At 42.1% G+C, this 18,628-nt stretch overlaps 1 protein-coding gene across 1 annotated transcript; it reads left to right on the top strand.

Annotated features, from left to right (window-relative positions):
• Window positions 1-242: 242 nt before the first annotated feature.
• On the top strand, window positions 243-18,097 carry pdcl (phosducin-like). Its single transcript, XM_037117688.1, has 14 exons — window positions 243-300; window positions 416-499; window positions 4,136-4,252; window positions 6,246-6,386; window positions 6,461-6,604; window positions 7,282-7,463; window positions 7,543-7,626; window positions 7,931-8,177; window positions 9,278-9,564; window positions 10,273-10,420; window positions 11,856-12,214; window positions 15,900-16,083; window positions 16,342-16,523; window positions 17,008-18,097. The coding sequence occupies exons 1-14, from the start codon at window positions 294-296 to the stop codon at window positions 17,569-17,571; spliced, it is 2,730 nt and encodes a 909-aa protein (XP_036973583.1). The 5' UTR covers window positions 243-293; the 3' UTR covers window positions 17,572-18,097.
• The last annotated feature ends 531 nt before the right edge of the window (window positions 18,098-18,628 follow it).

Raw genomic sequence — 18,628 nt, 5'->3', positions numbered from 1 at the left:
ACTTGCCTTGGCTGAAGTCTCCGTCCCACTTTCCCTCTTTTCCGTGTGAGGGCAGGTAAAAGGCGCAGTGCGACGGGGGCTGCACTATCACACCGAGCCAGGACCAAACCTGTTGAGCTGCTGCTGCATTGTGACTCTCACTGTCTCTGTCTGTCTCTGTGTGTCTGTGTGTGTTTTGTGTGTCTGTGTGTGTCAGCACAACCTCACAACTTACAGGATTCTCACACTCTTTTTTTTCTCTCTCCCTCTTCTCATTTATTGGAATGACATGTTCCTGAACTGAGGCTGCTGTGATGAGATGTAAGTACGTCCTGATTGTTGCTGGTTGTGGCTGATTCATGTTTCATCCCTTTTTTTGTGTGTGTTGATGTTGTTATTCCCTGAACAATAGCTGATTGAAATCTGTGTTTTTAAGCTGCTGTTCTAGGATCAGTTGTGGTTCTTGTCTTGCTGCTCCGGCGGCTTGCATGCCTGGGTGATGAGGTTACCTCCAGCACAGGTAGGTGAGGGGTCAGTGGGGTCTGGATTAGCTGTGTTATATGCTTGCATGTGTCAGTCTGGACAGATGCAGGAAACACATGTTCAGTGGGGTTTGAATCTGTGTGTGCATGTGTGTGTGTGTGTGTGTTTTCTCCCCCGGTAGTTTTATCAGGTCTTCCTCTGAACGAGGCGAGTTGCGCTGCAGCCAGGCTTTTTGAGACATTCCCATAACTCTGATAACAAAGACGGGCCACAACAGGCTCCTGGTCCAATAACATGATCTGGGGGTAGGCACTGCCAAAAAACATAGTTTGATGTTTATCATCATACAAAATGGGCAGTGATGGGATGTAATTAAGTACAATTTTGAGTGACTTGTACTTTACTGACCCTAAAAAGTCCATAATCAACTGAATGTAAATTAAAAGTATTGAAAATATTTTTTATGGCAATAAATATCAAGAGTAAAAAGATATTAATTCTTGAATCATTTGTACATACATACATGTAAATATATGTGTGGTTTACTTTTACTGGTACTTTTGGTACTTCAGTTCATTTAACATAAAACACTTTTACTATTAACTATATGTCTGGTAATTAATACAGTATTTAAAAACAATATCATTACTTTTACTTAGTTAGTACTTTTTACACCTCCGGCATTAGACGTCTTTTAGTTTACTCAAGTATAAAACACAGATACCTGTGTAAAGAAAAGACTAGTAAAAGTAGAAGTATTGATTCAACTTTTTTACTCCAGTAAAAGTAATAAAGGCTCTGAAATGTACTGAAAGTATGAAACTTCTCTGCATAGCTAACTGAATCTCACGTCATGTTAATATAATGCAGACTGTTAAACTTAAGGGTAGAACAGGTGCGATTTGTCTGAGCTGTTAGTAAACACATCACAAAGATAGTTAATTGCTGAGTCTCGTTCCCAGGACGTCAAAGACAGACAGTCTGGGTTGGTAGAATGTCCTTCGCATGAAAAAAAAAAAAGTATGTCTTTTTATGTCTTTTGCATCTATTCGTCTTGCTACCTATTCTGTGTGTGTAATAAGGATTACATTATAAAGATTATTGATAATCCCGCCCCCAAATTCATTGAAACTTAAGGGTTGAAAGTAAAGATATTTGTGGTAAAATGTAGGGAGTATAGGTTAAAAGTTAATAAATGCTCAAGTAAAGTAGAGGATACCTTTGAAATCTACTCAAGTACACTTACAAGGGATCTGTACTTCATTACTTCCTGCCTCCCTGCAGACTCGGCTCCAACAGTTTTATGGAACTGGATGTCCATACACAAATATTTAAAAAAAGTGAAGCCCCAAAACAGACTTTTCCTGTCTGACCTGTGTCATGTAGGCTGACATATACAGCCACCATCACTCCACTGATATATACACACACAATACACCGTCCTGCCCTCGGGCTGACAGCACCAGCTCACAAACACGCAGAAAGGTTTTACAGCCTTCTTCGTCTCCTCTGACTCCTGCGCCTGTGTGTTGCTTAAACCCTGAGATTTCTCAATGAGATCACGTTGCGGTCGAAGCCCACACAGGAGGAATTTTCCAGACACGGTGAGTCAGGGGAGAAAACACTTTCACGACAAAGTGCTGTCTCAGTGATTCATTTTCTGATTTGATGCCTTAGCACCGTGGCATAATGACGATGATGATGACGATGATGAGATTTGAACTTATCGTGACCCGTGGGATCAGATAGGGTCCAGGTTGATTACTTAGCGGATGGATGAGATCGGTGATGTCGTTGAGTGTGCTGCTGAGAGAGAATGGAGGCTGCGTTGGCAGGCGTGTTTTTGCATGTGTGTGTGTAGAGAAGCGTGTATAAGCTCTCTCAGATCGTGCTTTTTGGCAGGGGTGTTCTCCTTTATGTGGATGTTGTATAGTTTATCACATAACATACATATTTCTGGAGCTGCGCCCTGAACTATCCTACCATATTATAAACTTGATGTTTTTAGGGCATAAATCTAGTAAGGGAGGAATGTCTGACACAAACACCTGATGTTGTGACTGGAGAGGATTCGGTTTGTCAACCTGAACCTCTTATCGATGAACTTTGCTTGTTCTATCTTGTTCGTGTGTCTGTTAAACTTTTTTTTTCCTCTCCGGTTCTGGCTGTAGAACAAAGGCCTTTTCATTTGGCTCACTTGATAAACCGAGAGTTGTCTCCTTCTCCCACACTCTTCAGACACAAATTCAGCCATTCATCACATAATCTTTGTTACACGTGTATGGTTGCCAAGCTCATTTGTATGTAAGGAATGCATCTTCAGTAGTAGCTGATTCATAACATCTGATCTTCTTAAGTGATTAGTCCAACATTTTGGGAAATGCACGATCTGATATGGACATGTTGGTGTTGTTCACGGAACATCATTGAAAAACAATCCTTCTAAACGTGTTAAATGCTGTGAAAGTTTCTTCCTAAACCTAACCAAGTGTTTTTGTTGCCTAGACCCGACCAGGAACAGCAAACTGAAAAACTAGTAACTAATAAACTAAGTAAACTAATAACAAGTGAACTTCACATAAAAATTAAGAATGAGCAATTCAGTATGTAATAAATGTGATTTAAACCTCAGACTCCTGAGTGAGAATCCTCAACTACAGATGTTGTTTTTGTATAATAATCTTCCTGGTGCAACATTAATGAAGCGGAAATAGATTAGCTTTCTGTCCGAGAGATAGATTACAAAATTGATTCCACTCTCATGCCGGTCTGCTCACATTAAGTCCACACACAGCACCTGGTTAGCTTTACTAGCTTAGCATACAGACTGAACATGAAACCTTACACGTAACAGACTGATATCAATCTTCTGATCTAACTAACTCTCTGCCAGGAAGCTGATTTAAAAGATGTCAGACATGTCGCACAAGTAAAACAGTATCTGAAGAAATTGCCTCAAGGCGTTTGTTCACAAAGATGTTGCTCCATTCAGTTAAACGCTAGAACCTGCAGTGTTCAATGAGTGAGTGAGTGAGTGAGTGAGCGCATAGTAGGTCAGCTTAACCTACAAAAATGTGCAGTATGTAATGCTTTTTGGAGAGTTTTTCTCTGGGTTTAATTGAGCTGATCTTTTTAAGAAATTCCTCTGCAGATCCACAACTGTTGTTAAGACTGAACACAACTACCTCAACTGAACAATTTGCAAGAACTTTATCTGTATTTTCCCCTCAAGTGTGTACTACATCATCTAGTTTCTTTGAGGGAAATTGTTCAGAAATTATCTTAAGATTTTTTCTAGATTGCTTTCCTTTTTGTGCTGTTCCAGCAAATATCAGCATATTTTTAAGAAACTGGATAATGTTTTAATCAAAAGTAAGAACTGAACTACTAGCGGGAATTAGATGGGATTACAAGATTTTAATAACAGATGTTTTTTTTAATAAATGTGGGCCCTGAGGGCTCAAGCTGCCACTGGCTGAGTGACAATAAAATCCACTCCATTGCTAAGGCGTCTGTTTTTGAGTGGGAACTTGATCACTGTGGAGGAAGTGGAGTTTCGAGTCATTTTCAGTTTCTGATAGTGTCACAGCTCTATACATGATCTGCCCTGCCTGAGTTTATGTAAGCATTCCTCACAGCCTTTGACACTACTTCATCTCCTTGTTTTCCACAGTGAACCCATGCTGCTATTTACCCTGTCAGCACTGGGGCGTGTGCGTGAGGTATGGCGAAGACAAGTATGAGTGCGACTGCACTCGTACCGGCTACTATGGAGAGAACTGCACCGTCCGTGAGTCCGGCTCTCATATCCTCCCTTTTTATTGCACTTTTAAGGAATTTGAAATATTCTTTTGTACATGAGGGGTTAGATGGTATGTTGATGAAAAAGTCTGTTTCAGCTTGTTGTTGTTAAATCAGGAAATCGAGCAACACAGCTCCTGGCTCACAGAGCTTGGAGTCCTCGTCCAGACCCAAATATTTGGAAAAATTGGGGGTAGAGAGAATCCAGCTGGATTTGAGCTGCTTCTGCTTCACTGAGCCACCTACTCACTCTGCCTGCCTGCCTCTCATTAACAAGGAACGTTCACACACTGTAGTCATTAATCCGACGCAATGTGTTTGGCACACAGTCAGACAGTTACATCATACTCATCACGCAAAACAGCAATTACCCATTGCTTTTATTGTGGAGAGAAAAAAGGAAAAAACGAGTGGGAGGAGAGGGAAAGAAAAGCCAAACGGGAGTGGGGGGGCGGTGGGACTGGGTGAAAACATTTACTTACAATAATCGTTACACAAGGTGGAATAGCCCACTCATGTGGCTCATCTTACATAAACACAGTCAACATCAAAACATCTTGATGGAGCACAATCCCCCCACCTTACCTTACAGTCCAGTATTTGGGCTTTAAGTAGCTAGAATCAATATTCATTACTATTATAATTTGAGAAATACAATGAAACCCCATTTGGTCTTTGGACCTTTTATACAGAACAGCAAGGTGGAATAACGTGGCAACAGTCCTGCCTTGTGTAAAAAGGGGCTAAAGTTACAATATGAAAGATGTTGCACATAGTGACGATCCGACAAGTTTCAACTTTACAATTTAGGTTCATAGCTCTCGAATCATAATTTACAGCCCAAACAGACAGCTGTCTTAAGTGAAAAGGCTCTTAAAATCCATTGTACACTACTGGCTTGGCACCAAGGAGTTGTTGGCAAATACGGTGGAGTGTGTAGCAGCTAAAGAGATATTTCCCTCAGGAGCTGGTGGAGAGCAAATACAGAGCAAAAATAATGTGAATATTTTATTTGTCAGGCAGTCAGAAATGTGACTCGAATTAATGGAAATGTTGGAGCTGTTCAAGCAATTATGTTAATGACTGCTAACAAATTCTCCAGAACTGTGTGACAACTCCCATTTTCCGGCGATAATTTCATTGGATTTTCGATGTGAAAATAAAAAATATTTTCAGCCATGGTGCTTTGCTATTGTTGGACTATCCTATCTGGACTTGTAAAGATCAACAGATAGTTGATCTTATGCCATAACAACTGTCATTTACAGTATTTTACAAAAGCTTGACTTTATTCCTAGCCTTTCTGCATGTTAAAGGCTAAAAATAATGAATTCAGAGTTAACCAAAAATCAAAGATACTCTAAATGACTTACCACACTGTGGCACTCAACCTGAGTTGGATGAAATTATTAGAGCATCTAGTTCCCCAGTACATTTTCAGCTTCCCAGCCAGCCTGGATTTGAACCAGTTTTCACTGAAAACCAACAGATCCGCAGAGGATGCCATATCTACTGCCCTCCACTCAGTCAACACACCTTGACAAAACGTGAACCTGCGTCAGAATACTGTTTGATGATTTCAGCTTCAGTCTCACCCATAGGGCAGACTGAATAACTCTTGGGGTGTCAAACTGATCCAGTAAAGGGCCATGTGGCTGCAGGTTTTCATTCCAACCAAGCAAGAACACGCCGGATTTGGATCAGCCAACCAATCAGCCACTGGATCAGTTTGACACTCCTGCCCTAGACTGATAATCAGACTGAATTTTCTTCTCGTTTTCACATTTTTCAATGAGCCGTCGAGTGATTTAGTGATGTGGGTGGAGATTCCGAAGTTCTGGCATGAGGCTATGAAATGATTGTGATCCCTTTGGACCGTGACATAATGACTGTGTTATTCTGAGTTAACGTCCTCTAAACTCACATCTGCTCTAACTTCCAGTAACAAGAACATTGCTTTTTCACGTTTCTTCCCACCACAGCCGAGTTCTGGACCAGAGTGCGTCTGTTCTTGAAACCGAGCCCAGATGCAGTGCATTACCTTCTCACCCACTTCCCCTGGCTCTGGGACATCATTAACTACACCTTCCTGCGGGACATTCTCATGCGGCTGGTTCTGACAGGTCCGAGTCTGCAGGTCATTCAAGAGAACTTTACGTTTTCATTGTATCTTATAATGTTTTGTTTCTGTGAACAGTAAGGTCCAACTTAATACCCAGCCCTCCGACCTTCAACTCCAAATACGGCTACCTCAACTGGGAATCCTACTCTAATCTGAGCTACTACACTCGGCTTCTGCCTCCTGTGCCCGAGGACTGCCCGACACCTCTGGGGGTCAAGGGTGAGTCATTTATATCAAGTTGTAAGCTGCATAATCAGTATTATTATATCATCACTGTGCCTTTCAGTTAGTCGCCTGTCACTTCTTTTGTGGAAGAGAGTCAGAGCGTGACTAAACACAACGCGAAAAAAAATGTAAACATGATCTAATCTGTAAATCTGAGCGCACTGAGACACGTAGATTTACATCAGTGCTGGTAGTTACGTAACAATGAACGGCCCATGACCTAATTTACTTGCATTTTTTGTTTTGTTTTGTTTTGAATGCAATTTGATTTGATCAGTGTTATACTGACATAAAAAAATACTAATATCTAGTAAGGTAGTATGAAGAAGAAGAGCAGCGTAAAGAAATACTCCCGATGTACTGTACATATATGTACTTTCCACTTCTGTAGCATTTTAATACTATAATGCATTACGAGGAGGAAATGTGTGGCAGTATCAGTAGTATGTAATCTAAACATGCCCTCGCTCAGAGTTGTTTCAGCTGTAGTGAAGCTGTCCGCCACGCTGACATGCATTAAGATCACTGACCTTGGAGGCACAGCTTGATGTGTTAACTGTATCAGTGGTGTTTTCACAGACACACTGCTTCAGTATTATGACTAGAGGCGTGGCGTATCTGTGTGTTGCCCTCTTACTGTGTTTGACGCTTTTTCCTTTCTTTCTCTTCAGGCAAGGCTGGGCTGCCTGACCCTGAGCTGCTGGTTGACAGGCTGCTGAAGAGAAGGACGTTTAGACCTGACCCCCAGGGCACCAACCTCATGTTCGCCTTCTTCGCACAACACTTCACCCACCAGTTCTTTAAGACCTACAATCGCATGGGTGTGGGCTTCACTAAGGCTCTGTCGCATGGGGTAAGTACATATAAAACTTGTGTCAACCTTTACATTTTATTAGAATAGCACTCTTCCTAATAGTTTCCAACACGTACAGGTGGATGCAGGGCACATTTATGGAGACAACCTGCGACGTCAGCTCCTGCTCAGGCTTCACAAAGATGGGAAACTCAAGTATCAGGTAAAAAGAATCAAAACTCTGAATAGAGAAAACATGTGTACAAAGACTTGTCTTCGCATGTTAATTAATACTGGGAAAAATCATTTCAAGTCCAACGACAGGGTGAATCAGTTTTGTATTTTTCATGAATGAAAAAATTGTGTCATCCAAATCTATTACTCACATTTATTTTAGCATTTCACTTATTCTGAGAGCCATCTGACAAAAAATATACACGTAAATACACTTTTAAATGACATGTTGCCTCAGGACTATGGAGTATGAGCTGCAGAGTATAATCATTAATAAATGTTTTCCCCATCAGTTAATAAACGGTGAGATGTACCCTCCCACGGTAGCTGATGCACCTGTGAGGATGAGCTACCCCCCCGGGATCCCCCCTGAGGATCAGATGGCGATTGGACAGGAAGTGTTTGGACTCCTACCCGGTTTGGGAATGTACGCGACGCTGTGGCTGAGGGAGCATAACAGAGTGTGTGACATCCTGAAGGCGGAGCATCCCACCTGGGATGACGAGCAGCTCTTCCAGACCACGCGCCTCATCATTATCGGTGAGTGTTTGGCACTTTACGGGCTATCATTTCCAACAGACAGATGTAAGAGTGGTATCAATCCTCTCTAACGCTTCACAAGTAACTTAATAAACATATTTCCAAAAATGTTGAACCATCACTTTAAGGCTTCAAGTAGCACAAAGACAGGAAATGGAGAAACGGATAACAAAATCCACCTACTATAACCTCTTCAGTTCACTAATTAAAGGTGCAGTATGTAGGAATCAGCCACCTGTCAAATTCAATAATGGGGGAGTTTATCACCAGAGTGACCGCTAACTGCTACCTACTGTAGATGCCCATAGCTATTTAGCTCGGTTAGATGTACAGCTAGTAATAAAGAATGGATGTGTTGTGTTTACACCGCCAACATGGAAGCTTTGGACCAAGGCAAGCCAGAGCAAGCCGGTTACCGTGCTAACTAATGCTGTTAGTACAGTGACTTACATATTGCACCTTTAATGTTGTATGTCATTTGTATGGGTGTAAAGATGTAATTAGCGGTTTACAGGGAGGTTGTGTTCTTGAATGTTTCTTGGCCATGTTCAGGAGCCTTCCAGCAGTTCCGCTGGTAGGAAGCCACTGCACCCAGCCAAGTAATAGTCCAACACATAGCACCCTTAATGCCACAAGTTGAGCAAACAGGATATACTGTGTTTAAGTAATGAGCTCTCAGGCGGCCTGTAAGTGTGTTTTGTTTCCTTTGCACAGAGCCAGATTTGTTGTTTCCGCACTGGTTGGAGTAGCTAAGCTAACCCACTGCTGGATGTAGCTTTATATTGAAGTGGAAGATGTTAGTCATCTCATTAAAGTGTCATCAGTCATAATCTAGCAAATGTAGCAAAGTTGTAAAAAGGGTATTTCCCGAAATATGATGCTATTCGCTTCGTGCATTTATCTATGTTTTAATCTTTTGTTTGTCTAAAGCTCTTAATAACAGTGTATGTCAGCACACCCCCTCAGAAGCTCATGGATGGCCAATTATAATGGAGCCAACTTGAGTTTAAACTTGTCCTGTCCTGACTCAGCATAGATTAGCATTGCATTTAATCTATCTGCCCTCCCCCTGTTTTGTGACTCCGCATGTTCCCTCTCAGGGGAGACAATAAAGATAGTGATAGAGGAGTACGTGCAGCACCTCAGCGGCTACCGGCTGCAGCTGAAGTTCGATCCCAGCCTGCTTTTCAACTCCAACTTCCAGTACAGCAACCGGATCGCTCTGGAGTTCAGCCAGCTCTACCACTGGCACCCCATGATGCCCGACAGCTTCTTCATCAACGGAGATGAACTGTCCTATAAACAGTTCATCTTCAACACCTCTGTTATCACACGCTACGGCATCGATAAGCTGGTGGACGCCTTCTCTCAGCAAGCTGCGGGCCAGGTGATTAATCACAGACAGTGTAACATGATACATATGCAGGAAGTCCAATGATTCCACCTAACAACAGAAGTTGCATGTAATCTGATAAAGTGCCTCCAGTGATGTCTCTCTATGGCTAAATTGCATTGTGGGTAATGTAGTAGGATAAAAAGCAGCCACATTACATCCAATGAAGTTGGCAGATGTATTTTCAGCCACAGAAAGAAATGTAGCTGGTTTTCTGAGAATAAGACTGAAGAGTTATTCCAGAGGTACTTGATGCCTCTCCTCTCCCCTCCACCATTTTGAACAAATGATGTCAAATCTCAAAATTACAGACATAGACATAGAAAAGATACTAATCTACTGTAATTGTGGGCAAGGCTTTGGGGGTCCCCTACCACCAGCTGATTGGGACCTTAAAAGGTTCAAAATGACTTTCAAATATCTGTCCGCTGCAGTGTGCCTGTCAGATACAGAAATGTTTGTACTTGCTGGAAACTGAACTGACGTCTTTACATTAGGTAATTACATTTATTAGCCTTCATTAGGATACTCTTTTGAGACCTAATCACAGGTTAACATATACAGACCCAGCAAACACCAGACCAATCAGAGCACATCCACATGAGCTGTGTAGCACTGCAGGAAAACTGAAATGAACAGGGAATACTTTGCTGATGTCTCCCTGAGGTTATTTCTTTTCCGGTTTTCTTCTTCGTCCTGCAGATCGGTGGGGGGCACAACATCAATGCCGTGGTGACCCATGTGGCCGTGTCGACCATAAAGGAGTCCCGAAAACTCCGTGTGCAGCCTTTCAACGAGTACAGGAAGCGTTTTAACCTGCAGCCTTACGCATCATTCAGCGAGTTCACTGGTAAGACAAACAGTTGTGTTCAGACCGCACAACGCGCAGTGCAACTGTCAAAGCGTGTAATTTACAACTTTTACAAGTCCACGAGAACAGCTGAACCAGCATTCTTGAAATAAATTGCATGTCCTCCACCTGAAAGGTATCTTTAGAGACTGTTCTCAATTGCTTTCAATTGCTATTAAAATCATTTTCTCTGCAGACATTTGGACTTGTCAAAGCAAGAAAAGCACAGGTGTCATTTTAAATACTTACAAAGGCCGCATTCCATCCAGGTTAACTAGTTCTAGGGCTCTGATATTGTGCATACTTACTCACTGTCTTGGGTAACTGGGACACTAAATAGAATGGAGCCAGTGTTAAAGTTATTGTACACACCTTTGCTTATCTCTGCTTTGGAGGATGAGAAACACCATCCTATCAAATTCTACAGGCAAGTGGCTCTGTGAGGCACATTGTGACTTTAAGCTAAATGCTAAAGTCAGTATGCTAACACTCTCACAGTCAGAATGATAGCATGATTTATGAAGCTTACCATGTTTGCCATCTTAGTTCTAGTGTGCAAGAATGCTAATGTTGCAGCTAATGAAGACGGCGGACACCAGGGCTTGAGTCTTCAATGACGCTGACTTTATTCTTTACCAAAAACAATTACAGTCACCAAGCACATTAACTTGTCCAGGTCCCCAAAGCGAGACTTCGCCGCTGCTTCACCGGTCTTTTCGCGCCGACCCGCGTAACCATGGCAACCAAAGCAAAAACACCTCTTCTTCGTCGGTTCTCTCCGACCCGTGCTCTCTGGTGCAACCTGGTGGCTAAAACAGAGAACTGCACGCAACCATGTACAGCATTCAACACATCACATAAACATGTCACTTCACCTCTTCCCTGCAGAACATGAAATTAACAGTTGTAAACAAAGAAATTATGGGCTCCCCCTCTTAACCATAACAGTGAATCGTCACACTAACATTTGCTAGTTAGCACTAAACACAATGGCCTTTTTTTTCTGAAGTCACGCTCAGGGTTGGAATCTCGAATGCTTGTATCATGATATGCTGCAGTATTCCTGGTAGTGATACCTATAAACAGAGGGAATCTGAAACGAGTTGATCCCATTTCACCACTTGCCAATTGAACACCAACTTGAAATATTGAGAGTGGAAAATCTGGAAGGACAATGAGTCATTGTCCTAGATAAAACTACACATTTGATGACCCATTAGCTGACGTAAGCATTCAACCATTCATAGCTAACATTACCATCTGATAACATCCATTGTGTTTTACCAAAGTCATCAGGCTTCATCCTCCAGGTACCATGGATTTCTTTTTAGCAAATTTCAAAGTGAAAAACTTTATGACGATCCATCCAACTGTCCATCGTCCTTGATGCTAGAAATTTTTACTAACTGTGCAAACTTGTCGTTACCATTTCCAGATAACGAGGAGATAGCCCGGGAGCTTGAAGAGTTGTACGGTGACATTGATGCTCTTGAATTTTATCCTGGTTTGATGTTGGAAAAGACAAGACCTGGCGCCATATTTGGGGAGAGCATGGTCGAGATGGGTGCCCCCTTCTCCCTCAAAGGCCTCCTAGGAAACCCCATCTGTTCTCCTATGTACTGGAAGCCCAGCACCTTCGGAGGCAAAGTCGGATTCGACATAGTGAACTCCGCCACATTAAAGAAACTGGTGTGTTTAAACGTAAAGACATGTCCTTATGTGGCATTTAATGTACCAACTAAGGAGCAATCACAAAGAGGAAATGATGATAGTAAAGTAAGGACAGATGAGCTATGACCCTTTGCAGGCAGGGGGCTGCTGCTATTAAAACAAAAAACAAAACAAAAAAACACGTTGAAGATGCACAGTATGTGCGGAGAACATACAGTGATGTTTGTCTGAACAGCACTGGAGAATCACACAGGACTCAAGAGTTTTAATTTAACCTCTTGGTCTCATGCTTGAACCAACAGTGAAGACCGAAACACATGATTTTAATGCTTTGTGCCTGAAGACTGAATTACCATCAGAAGAAAGCATGTCTACACTGTCCAGTAATAAGTCCTGTCTGTAGATTTATTTTAAAAGTCCCATATTATGAAAAACACATTTTCTCTGGTCTCCCCATCAGCTCCCAGAATGAGGAAAGCAAATGAGTCCTGCATGGTCTCTGCAGCCCACCCACTGGTAACTGCACCCGAGCCACCGGTGAGGTTTGCCACATTTTGATAGTATTTACAGTTGCCTACGAGTATAGTTGGCTCAAAATTGGTGAACTAGTTAGCTCCACTTCGGTCCGCTACGCAATGGCGTTTGAAGCGAGTTTAATGTCAATAATATTACGAGGGAGCTTGGTTGTCACAGTTAAAACTCTGGAAACGTGCAGACTGGAGACAGAGTCGATGTGAACGGTGTCCAAGAGTTTGGAGACTGTGTTGGAGACAAACACAGCTTTTGCTAGCTGTTAGCCAGTAGCTACATGGCATTAACTGTAACAACACATACAAACAAACTGACATTATTGAGACACACTAACCATCCTGAAATGTCCTGCTGCAGCTGCAGAGTCTGTATTTCTTCAGGAGCCTCTACTGGGTCCGATTCTGGGTCAAACTGGTGTGGCTGAACGACAGCATCACCATCAGCATAGCCATAGCTATACATCCACCGTAAACATTAGCGCATACTACCGCTAGCATTAGTGGCATCTTCTCCCTGAGAGGGACTGTAGCAGGCAAGTAGGCATTGACAGACTGAGCTCATTAGCATTTAAGGTGCAGGCACAAAAGCAGCCTGCTCTCAGTAGAGCTCAGTAGAGCGACTTTAAGACAGCTGAAATTCAGGACCAGGGATGGGTTTGGGGTAGTACATTTCAAATACAGTGTTGCTGGACCTCTGACAGCTGTGTGAAATTGATGAAAAGCAGTATAATATGGAACCTTAAAAATAAATGATTGCAATGCAATATAACCAGTAAATGAAATAAAACTATAGACACAAAGTGAACTGTTGTCCATTCATTTGAACTGGCGGTGATGCAACCCATTGTTTTTTCTCTGTCCTTTGTTCTGGACCTCTCAGTCTCAATTCCCACTTCCTCTTCTTCTCACTCACTGCCTTTTGTGAATCCACTGTTTGTTTTGGCTTGAAATCCATCCAACAGCAGGGCGTAAGGTTTTGAACAAAAAAAGAAGAAAAAAAAGATGCACAGCAGGTTTAAAAACACGTAAGACAAAAGCATGAATACTTACTGGCTTAGATAATTTTTGTAGGATATAACCAGAAAATGCACATAGATCTACAGACACTTTTGACAAGATAAGGCCTTACACACACAATACTCTATCTGTGTTTTCAGTGATTTGTATCAACAAAGGGGAGGGTAAGCCTGGATTCCCTCATTGGTATCATGATAGCCTTTGTAAAAATATTTTTTTAGGGAGGGTCAACATATATTTTTTCCATTTATGGTTGAGCCTGCCAGCAGTAGTTGTAGTGTTATTTTACAGTTATATTGCCCTCTAGCTGTTAAAATGGAGACTGCCCAGTGCTGTCACGCAACCTCCCACATCTCCCCCGTCAGTGGGATGAACCATGCTATCGTGTTGCTTTTAGGTGCTCTCAGTGAAGTATAAATTTCCATTAAATCATATGAGAGCATGAGTCTACAAATACTATACTATACTTTGAAACTAGTAATCAGGATGGGAGTAACACCAGCATAAACTGGGCAGCTCACCAATTCCATGTGGTTCTGGTGTTACTTGATAGCAATTTAGTAGTAAAAGAAAGAGCAAATATACACATTTGAGGCAGTAATTGTGTTTAAGTTTAAAAATTTGTTACAAACATCACAGATTGAGCGACGAGAATTTTTTGTGTGCTCCTCACTATTATTATACCTGAAGAAATTACAACACGGGGCTACATTTCGGTTCTGTTTACGCGTGTTTTCACAATTACGACATTTCTGCGTCACGTGAAGGCATCATACTTAGACAGGGTTGCTTGCGGCAGCTAAACTAGCAGATGAGCTAGGGAACAGTGGGAGTTGCTGATATCTTCATACCGTCAGCTGACCATAAAATCGAGGTAAGATCAATATCAGTGACTCATTAGTAACTGTAAGTGCATTTTGCATGCTTTTACAACAGTGTATAAAGCTGAAGTCGGGGTTTACTCGATTAGCTAATGTTTACTGGTTGTCACAGGAAGTCAGTGTAAGCTAGCTCAGTTTGCTAACGCTAACATGGTTCACTTTCACACGAGCAGCGCTGGTTCGGTCCGTGTCCTACTTAATAAATTGGTTAATTGGATTGTCTCTATCCTCTTTGCAGTCGTGTTTGGATAGGTGGGCGCATAAATAACAGTACCTGTTAACAGTTTGCCTAACAGAACTAGCTGACGTAGCGAGCTGGCTAGCTAGCTAGCTGTCGTAGCTGTCAAATCGGCAGGGATTCACGGATACAACTTCATGTTAGGTGTTGGCTGTAGGCCTATGCTCCTACTGTTTACATTTATTATTCATTATATTGAGAGGCAGTTGGGGTGGATATTTTTGTGTTTGATCATCGGATTTTGCAACCAAGTCACAGAAAAAGGCTGTACATTGGTTCAGCGTAATATCATCGTCAAAATAGAAACGGATTTATTAAGGGTTTCTGCCTCTTCGTCCTTCCATCTGTGTACGTATGGATACGTACGGATCAGTGCACCATTAAGGACCTCTCAGCTCGAGTTGTCTAAATCGACACACTTACGATAAGCTATGAATAGCGTCAATGTCCCATTTTCAAAATAAGCCCTTTCTCACCGACCTATGACAGCTTGGATGGCTGTCGATCTGGATTATTACGCTCCCTTTGCTAATGTGCTCTGCGGGACTGTTGTGAGACAAAACTGTTGTTAATCTGAAGAGGTTTTTATCTACGAGGCTTTAAATATGAAGCAAATGGCAGTGTTGTCTCATTGTCAACTCTCATGCTAATGGCTAGACAAATTATTCAACAGAATGGAGGTCGTAGTGCTTATCCAAATGCAGTCTGTGATTTTCAGGATTAAATGAATGAGATTAGTTGTGTATTAGTCCTTCTTAAAATACAGACTTTCAGATGAATGATGAGCTCTCAGTCATCAGTCATGTGAAACAGAATGACAAACTCCTATTGAAGCATTAAGATCAGTGTTGTGTCTTGACAAAGTTGTACCAGTGAGTTGCACTGACACAGATAAATGCAAAATAATCGGGATCTCAATGTGACTAAGTACAATATCCCAGTACAAGACATTTTCTTCATATGTAATAAAATGACAATGACAATGAAATTGTAATTTAATCATACATAATAATCATGAATTGTATCACAATCACAATTTCTGTAGGAAAAAAAAAAAAAATCGCAGTCACACTTTTTGACCATGTCGTGCTTCCCCAGTGGTGCCCACATCTAACGTGTAAATAACTGATGCCCTCAGGTGAGCCGTTGTCATGACGACCCTGGATGACAAGATCCTGGGAGAGAAGCTGCAGTACTACTACAGCAGCAGCGAGGACGAAGGCAGCGACAACGAGGATGAGGATGGAGAGAGAAAGACCATCCGGGATGGCAACGTCGAGGAGCCGGAGATAGACTACAGCGCAGATGGGAGCGCTGTCAACACAGGTACTTTGGCAAGCACATGCACAACAAGAAAAGTCATGAGTAGGCCACTGTGTGCACTGTTTGTACAATTAAAAGCAAGTAATGAGAAGGCCCAACTTGAAGGGATTACGCTTTACAACATCCCCATGGATTGAAAATAAACATCAAACAGTCTAGTTGTCTAACATTGGTTCAACTGTTTGGTTTATATAGATATAGGTAATACATATTTGCAGTACTTCGCCATGATAACAGTGACTTTGGTTATTCTTTCCCCAGGACCAAAGGGTGTCATCAATGACTGGAGGAAGTACAAGCAGCTGGAGGTGGAGCAGAAACAAGAGCAGAAGAAAGAGATGGAAAGACTAATCAAGAAGCTGTCGATGACCTGCCGCTCCGACCTCGACCAGGAGAAAGACAAAGAGAAACAGAAGGAGCTGCAGGACAAAATAAAAGGCAAAGTGAGTTGAGTGGGAATAAAAATACACACGGTTCATAGGAAAGAAATGCATGTGAAATTCTCCTTTTATATTCAGTATCTTGTTCCTCATACCGTCCTGGCAGTGTTTGGGTGACTGCCTCTTGAAACACTGCCTCACTTAAAAATAGGACACCCGCTGTGGGAAAAGGCTAAATACGGGAGATCTTAATTTAAGACAGCCTGATTAACATCGTGGAAGCTCTGAACCCTCATCCTTTTTTATCTGATACCATCTAATTATGGATTAGTAAATCCAGTGACACTTGATTTCACTTTGCCTCAATGCATCTGGACATAAAAAAGAGGTTTATCCTTGTCATAGATTTAGAGACAAGCAATCAAACAGTCAAGAGTAAAATGTGGTAAAATTGGAGGGTCTGGAAAGGAAGCAGCAAGATTGCTCTTTTCAAAGGAACATTTTGTCATTGTAGGGGATATTCTTTGTCTCTTTGTCTTCCTAACAGATGACCATGCAAGAGTACAACATGCTCCAGGAACAGGAGGATGATGAAGACTTCCTCCAGCACTACCGCATGCAGCGCATTGAAGAGATGCGGCGCCAGCTCTGCCGTGGCAAACGCTTCGCGCAGGTCTATGAGCTCAGCAGCGGAGAGGACTTCCTGGAGGCTTTGGACAAGGAGGACAAAAGCACTCTGGTCATGATCCACATCTACGAGCCGGAGGTCCCGGGCTGCGAGGCCATGAGCGGCAGCCTCATGTGTCTGGCGCAGGAATACCCGCTGGTCAAGTTCTGCAGTGTACGCAGCTCGGCCATCAGCACCAGCGCACTGTTCAGAGGCAGTGCTCTGCCCGCTCTGCTCGTTTACAAAGGAGGGGACCTGATCGGGAACTTCGTTCGGCTCACAGACCAGCTCGGGGAAGACTTCTTCGCTGTAGACCTGGAGGCTCTGCTGCAGGAGTACGGCCTGCTGCCTGATAAGTCCCCCTGCGTCCCGAAGACGGTTCGCAATGGAGCCATCATACAGACCAACGTGAGCGATGAGGACTCTGACCTAGATATAGACTAGAGCCTTGATATATCACACGCATTTATGCTTGGAGAAACATGCGTACACAGTCTGCATGGACTATAGATCATTTTTATGTACGTGGACCCCTGTAGTGATGACGGACTGAGCCAGGATTGCTTTGTTTCTACTCACACATCAACATCCAACCAGCATTGAAGCTGAAAGTAAATGCACACAGAACATCAGTGCTTTTCATCATAACATCATTCCATGGTTAACATGACTTATATTTCATACGAGTACATTGAATCCTTTATAGATATAGAGAACACGTGGTTGAGAATGATTTAGATGTTAGGTTAAATGTTTTGTTTGAACCAGCTTTTTTTGGTCACCTATTTATTCATTATGTTGAAAAAACATTTCTCTGTTTTGTTTCATGCACATCTTTGTTGTACTAAATGTGTTTCACTCTGTAGATTACAAAACCTCTCAGCCCAAACTGACTTTGAGTTAATTTTATAACTTTTATATGTGCTGTACCATTTCAAATAGTGGGAATAATAAACACGTTTGGACTCGCTGCCTGTTGTATTTTTATTGGATTAAAGAAGGGATGATAAGACATTTGATTTTCCTTTTCAGTTTGTGTCATTCAGCTGAAGGTCCAATGTGCGGGATTTAGTGGCATCTAGTGGTGACATTGCGGATTGCAACAAATGAAATATCCCTCGCAGAGGCTGCTAAAACCCACCAAAAAGCGAAAGGCCCCCTCTCAAGTCAGTGTTTGGTTTGTTCCTTCTGGGCTCAAGTAGAAACATGGACCTCCTCTGTTGACATAAAAGGCTCATTCTAAGGTCACGAGAACACAATTTTTCTCAGTTTGAGGTGATTATCTACTATTATGCCCCTAAATCCCCCCAAAGTTTACACGCTAAATCTTGAATTCAACAGCATGTTAGTAACCAAAGATTAAACACACGGGGCTGCAGAGTTAATCCCATTTGTAGTCATTTATTGTCTTTACAGATCAGGTGAATGCTGGTATTTACAGACATTATGGACCTTTTACACAGCAGACACTTCAACTTGTTAACCACAGCTGTAATTATTT

Source organism: Acanthopagrus latus, chromosome 12 (genome assembly GCF_904848185.1).
Source record: "Acanthopagrus latus isolate v.2019 chromosome 12, fAcaLat1.1, whole genome shotgun sequence".
Classification (NCBI taxonomy): domain Eukaryota; kingdom Metazoa; phylum Chordata; class Actinopteri; order Spariformes; family Sparidae; genus Acanthopagrus; species Acanthopagrus latus.
This window is presented reverse-complemented; position numbering and strand designations above follow the sequence as displayed.

What these genes read in the sequence shown, in the direction of transcription:
- pdcl (XM_037117688.1), top strand. An exon ending in TGGAGAGAACTGCACCGTCC is followed by an intron (nt 4,253 to 6,245) that starts GTGAGTCCGGCT and finishes TTCCCACCACAG; the next exon opens with CCGAGTTCTGGACCAGAGTG. An exon ending in AGGACAAAATAAAAGGCAAA is followed by an intron (nt 16,524 to 17,007) that starts GTGAGTTGAGTG and finishes TCTTCCTAACAG; the next exon opens with ATGACCATGCAAGAGTACAA.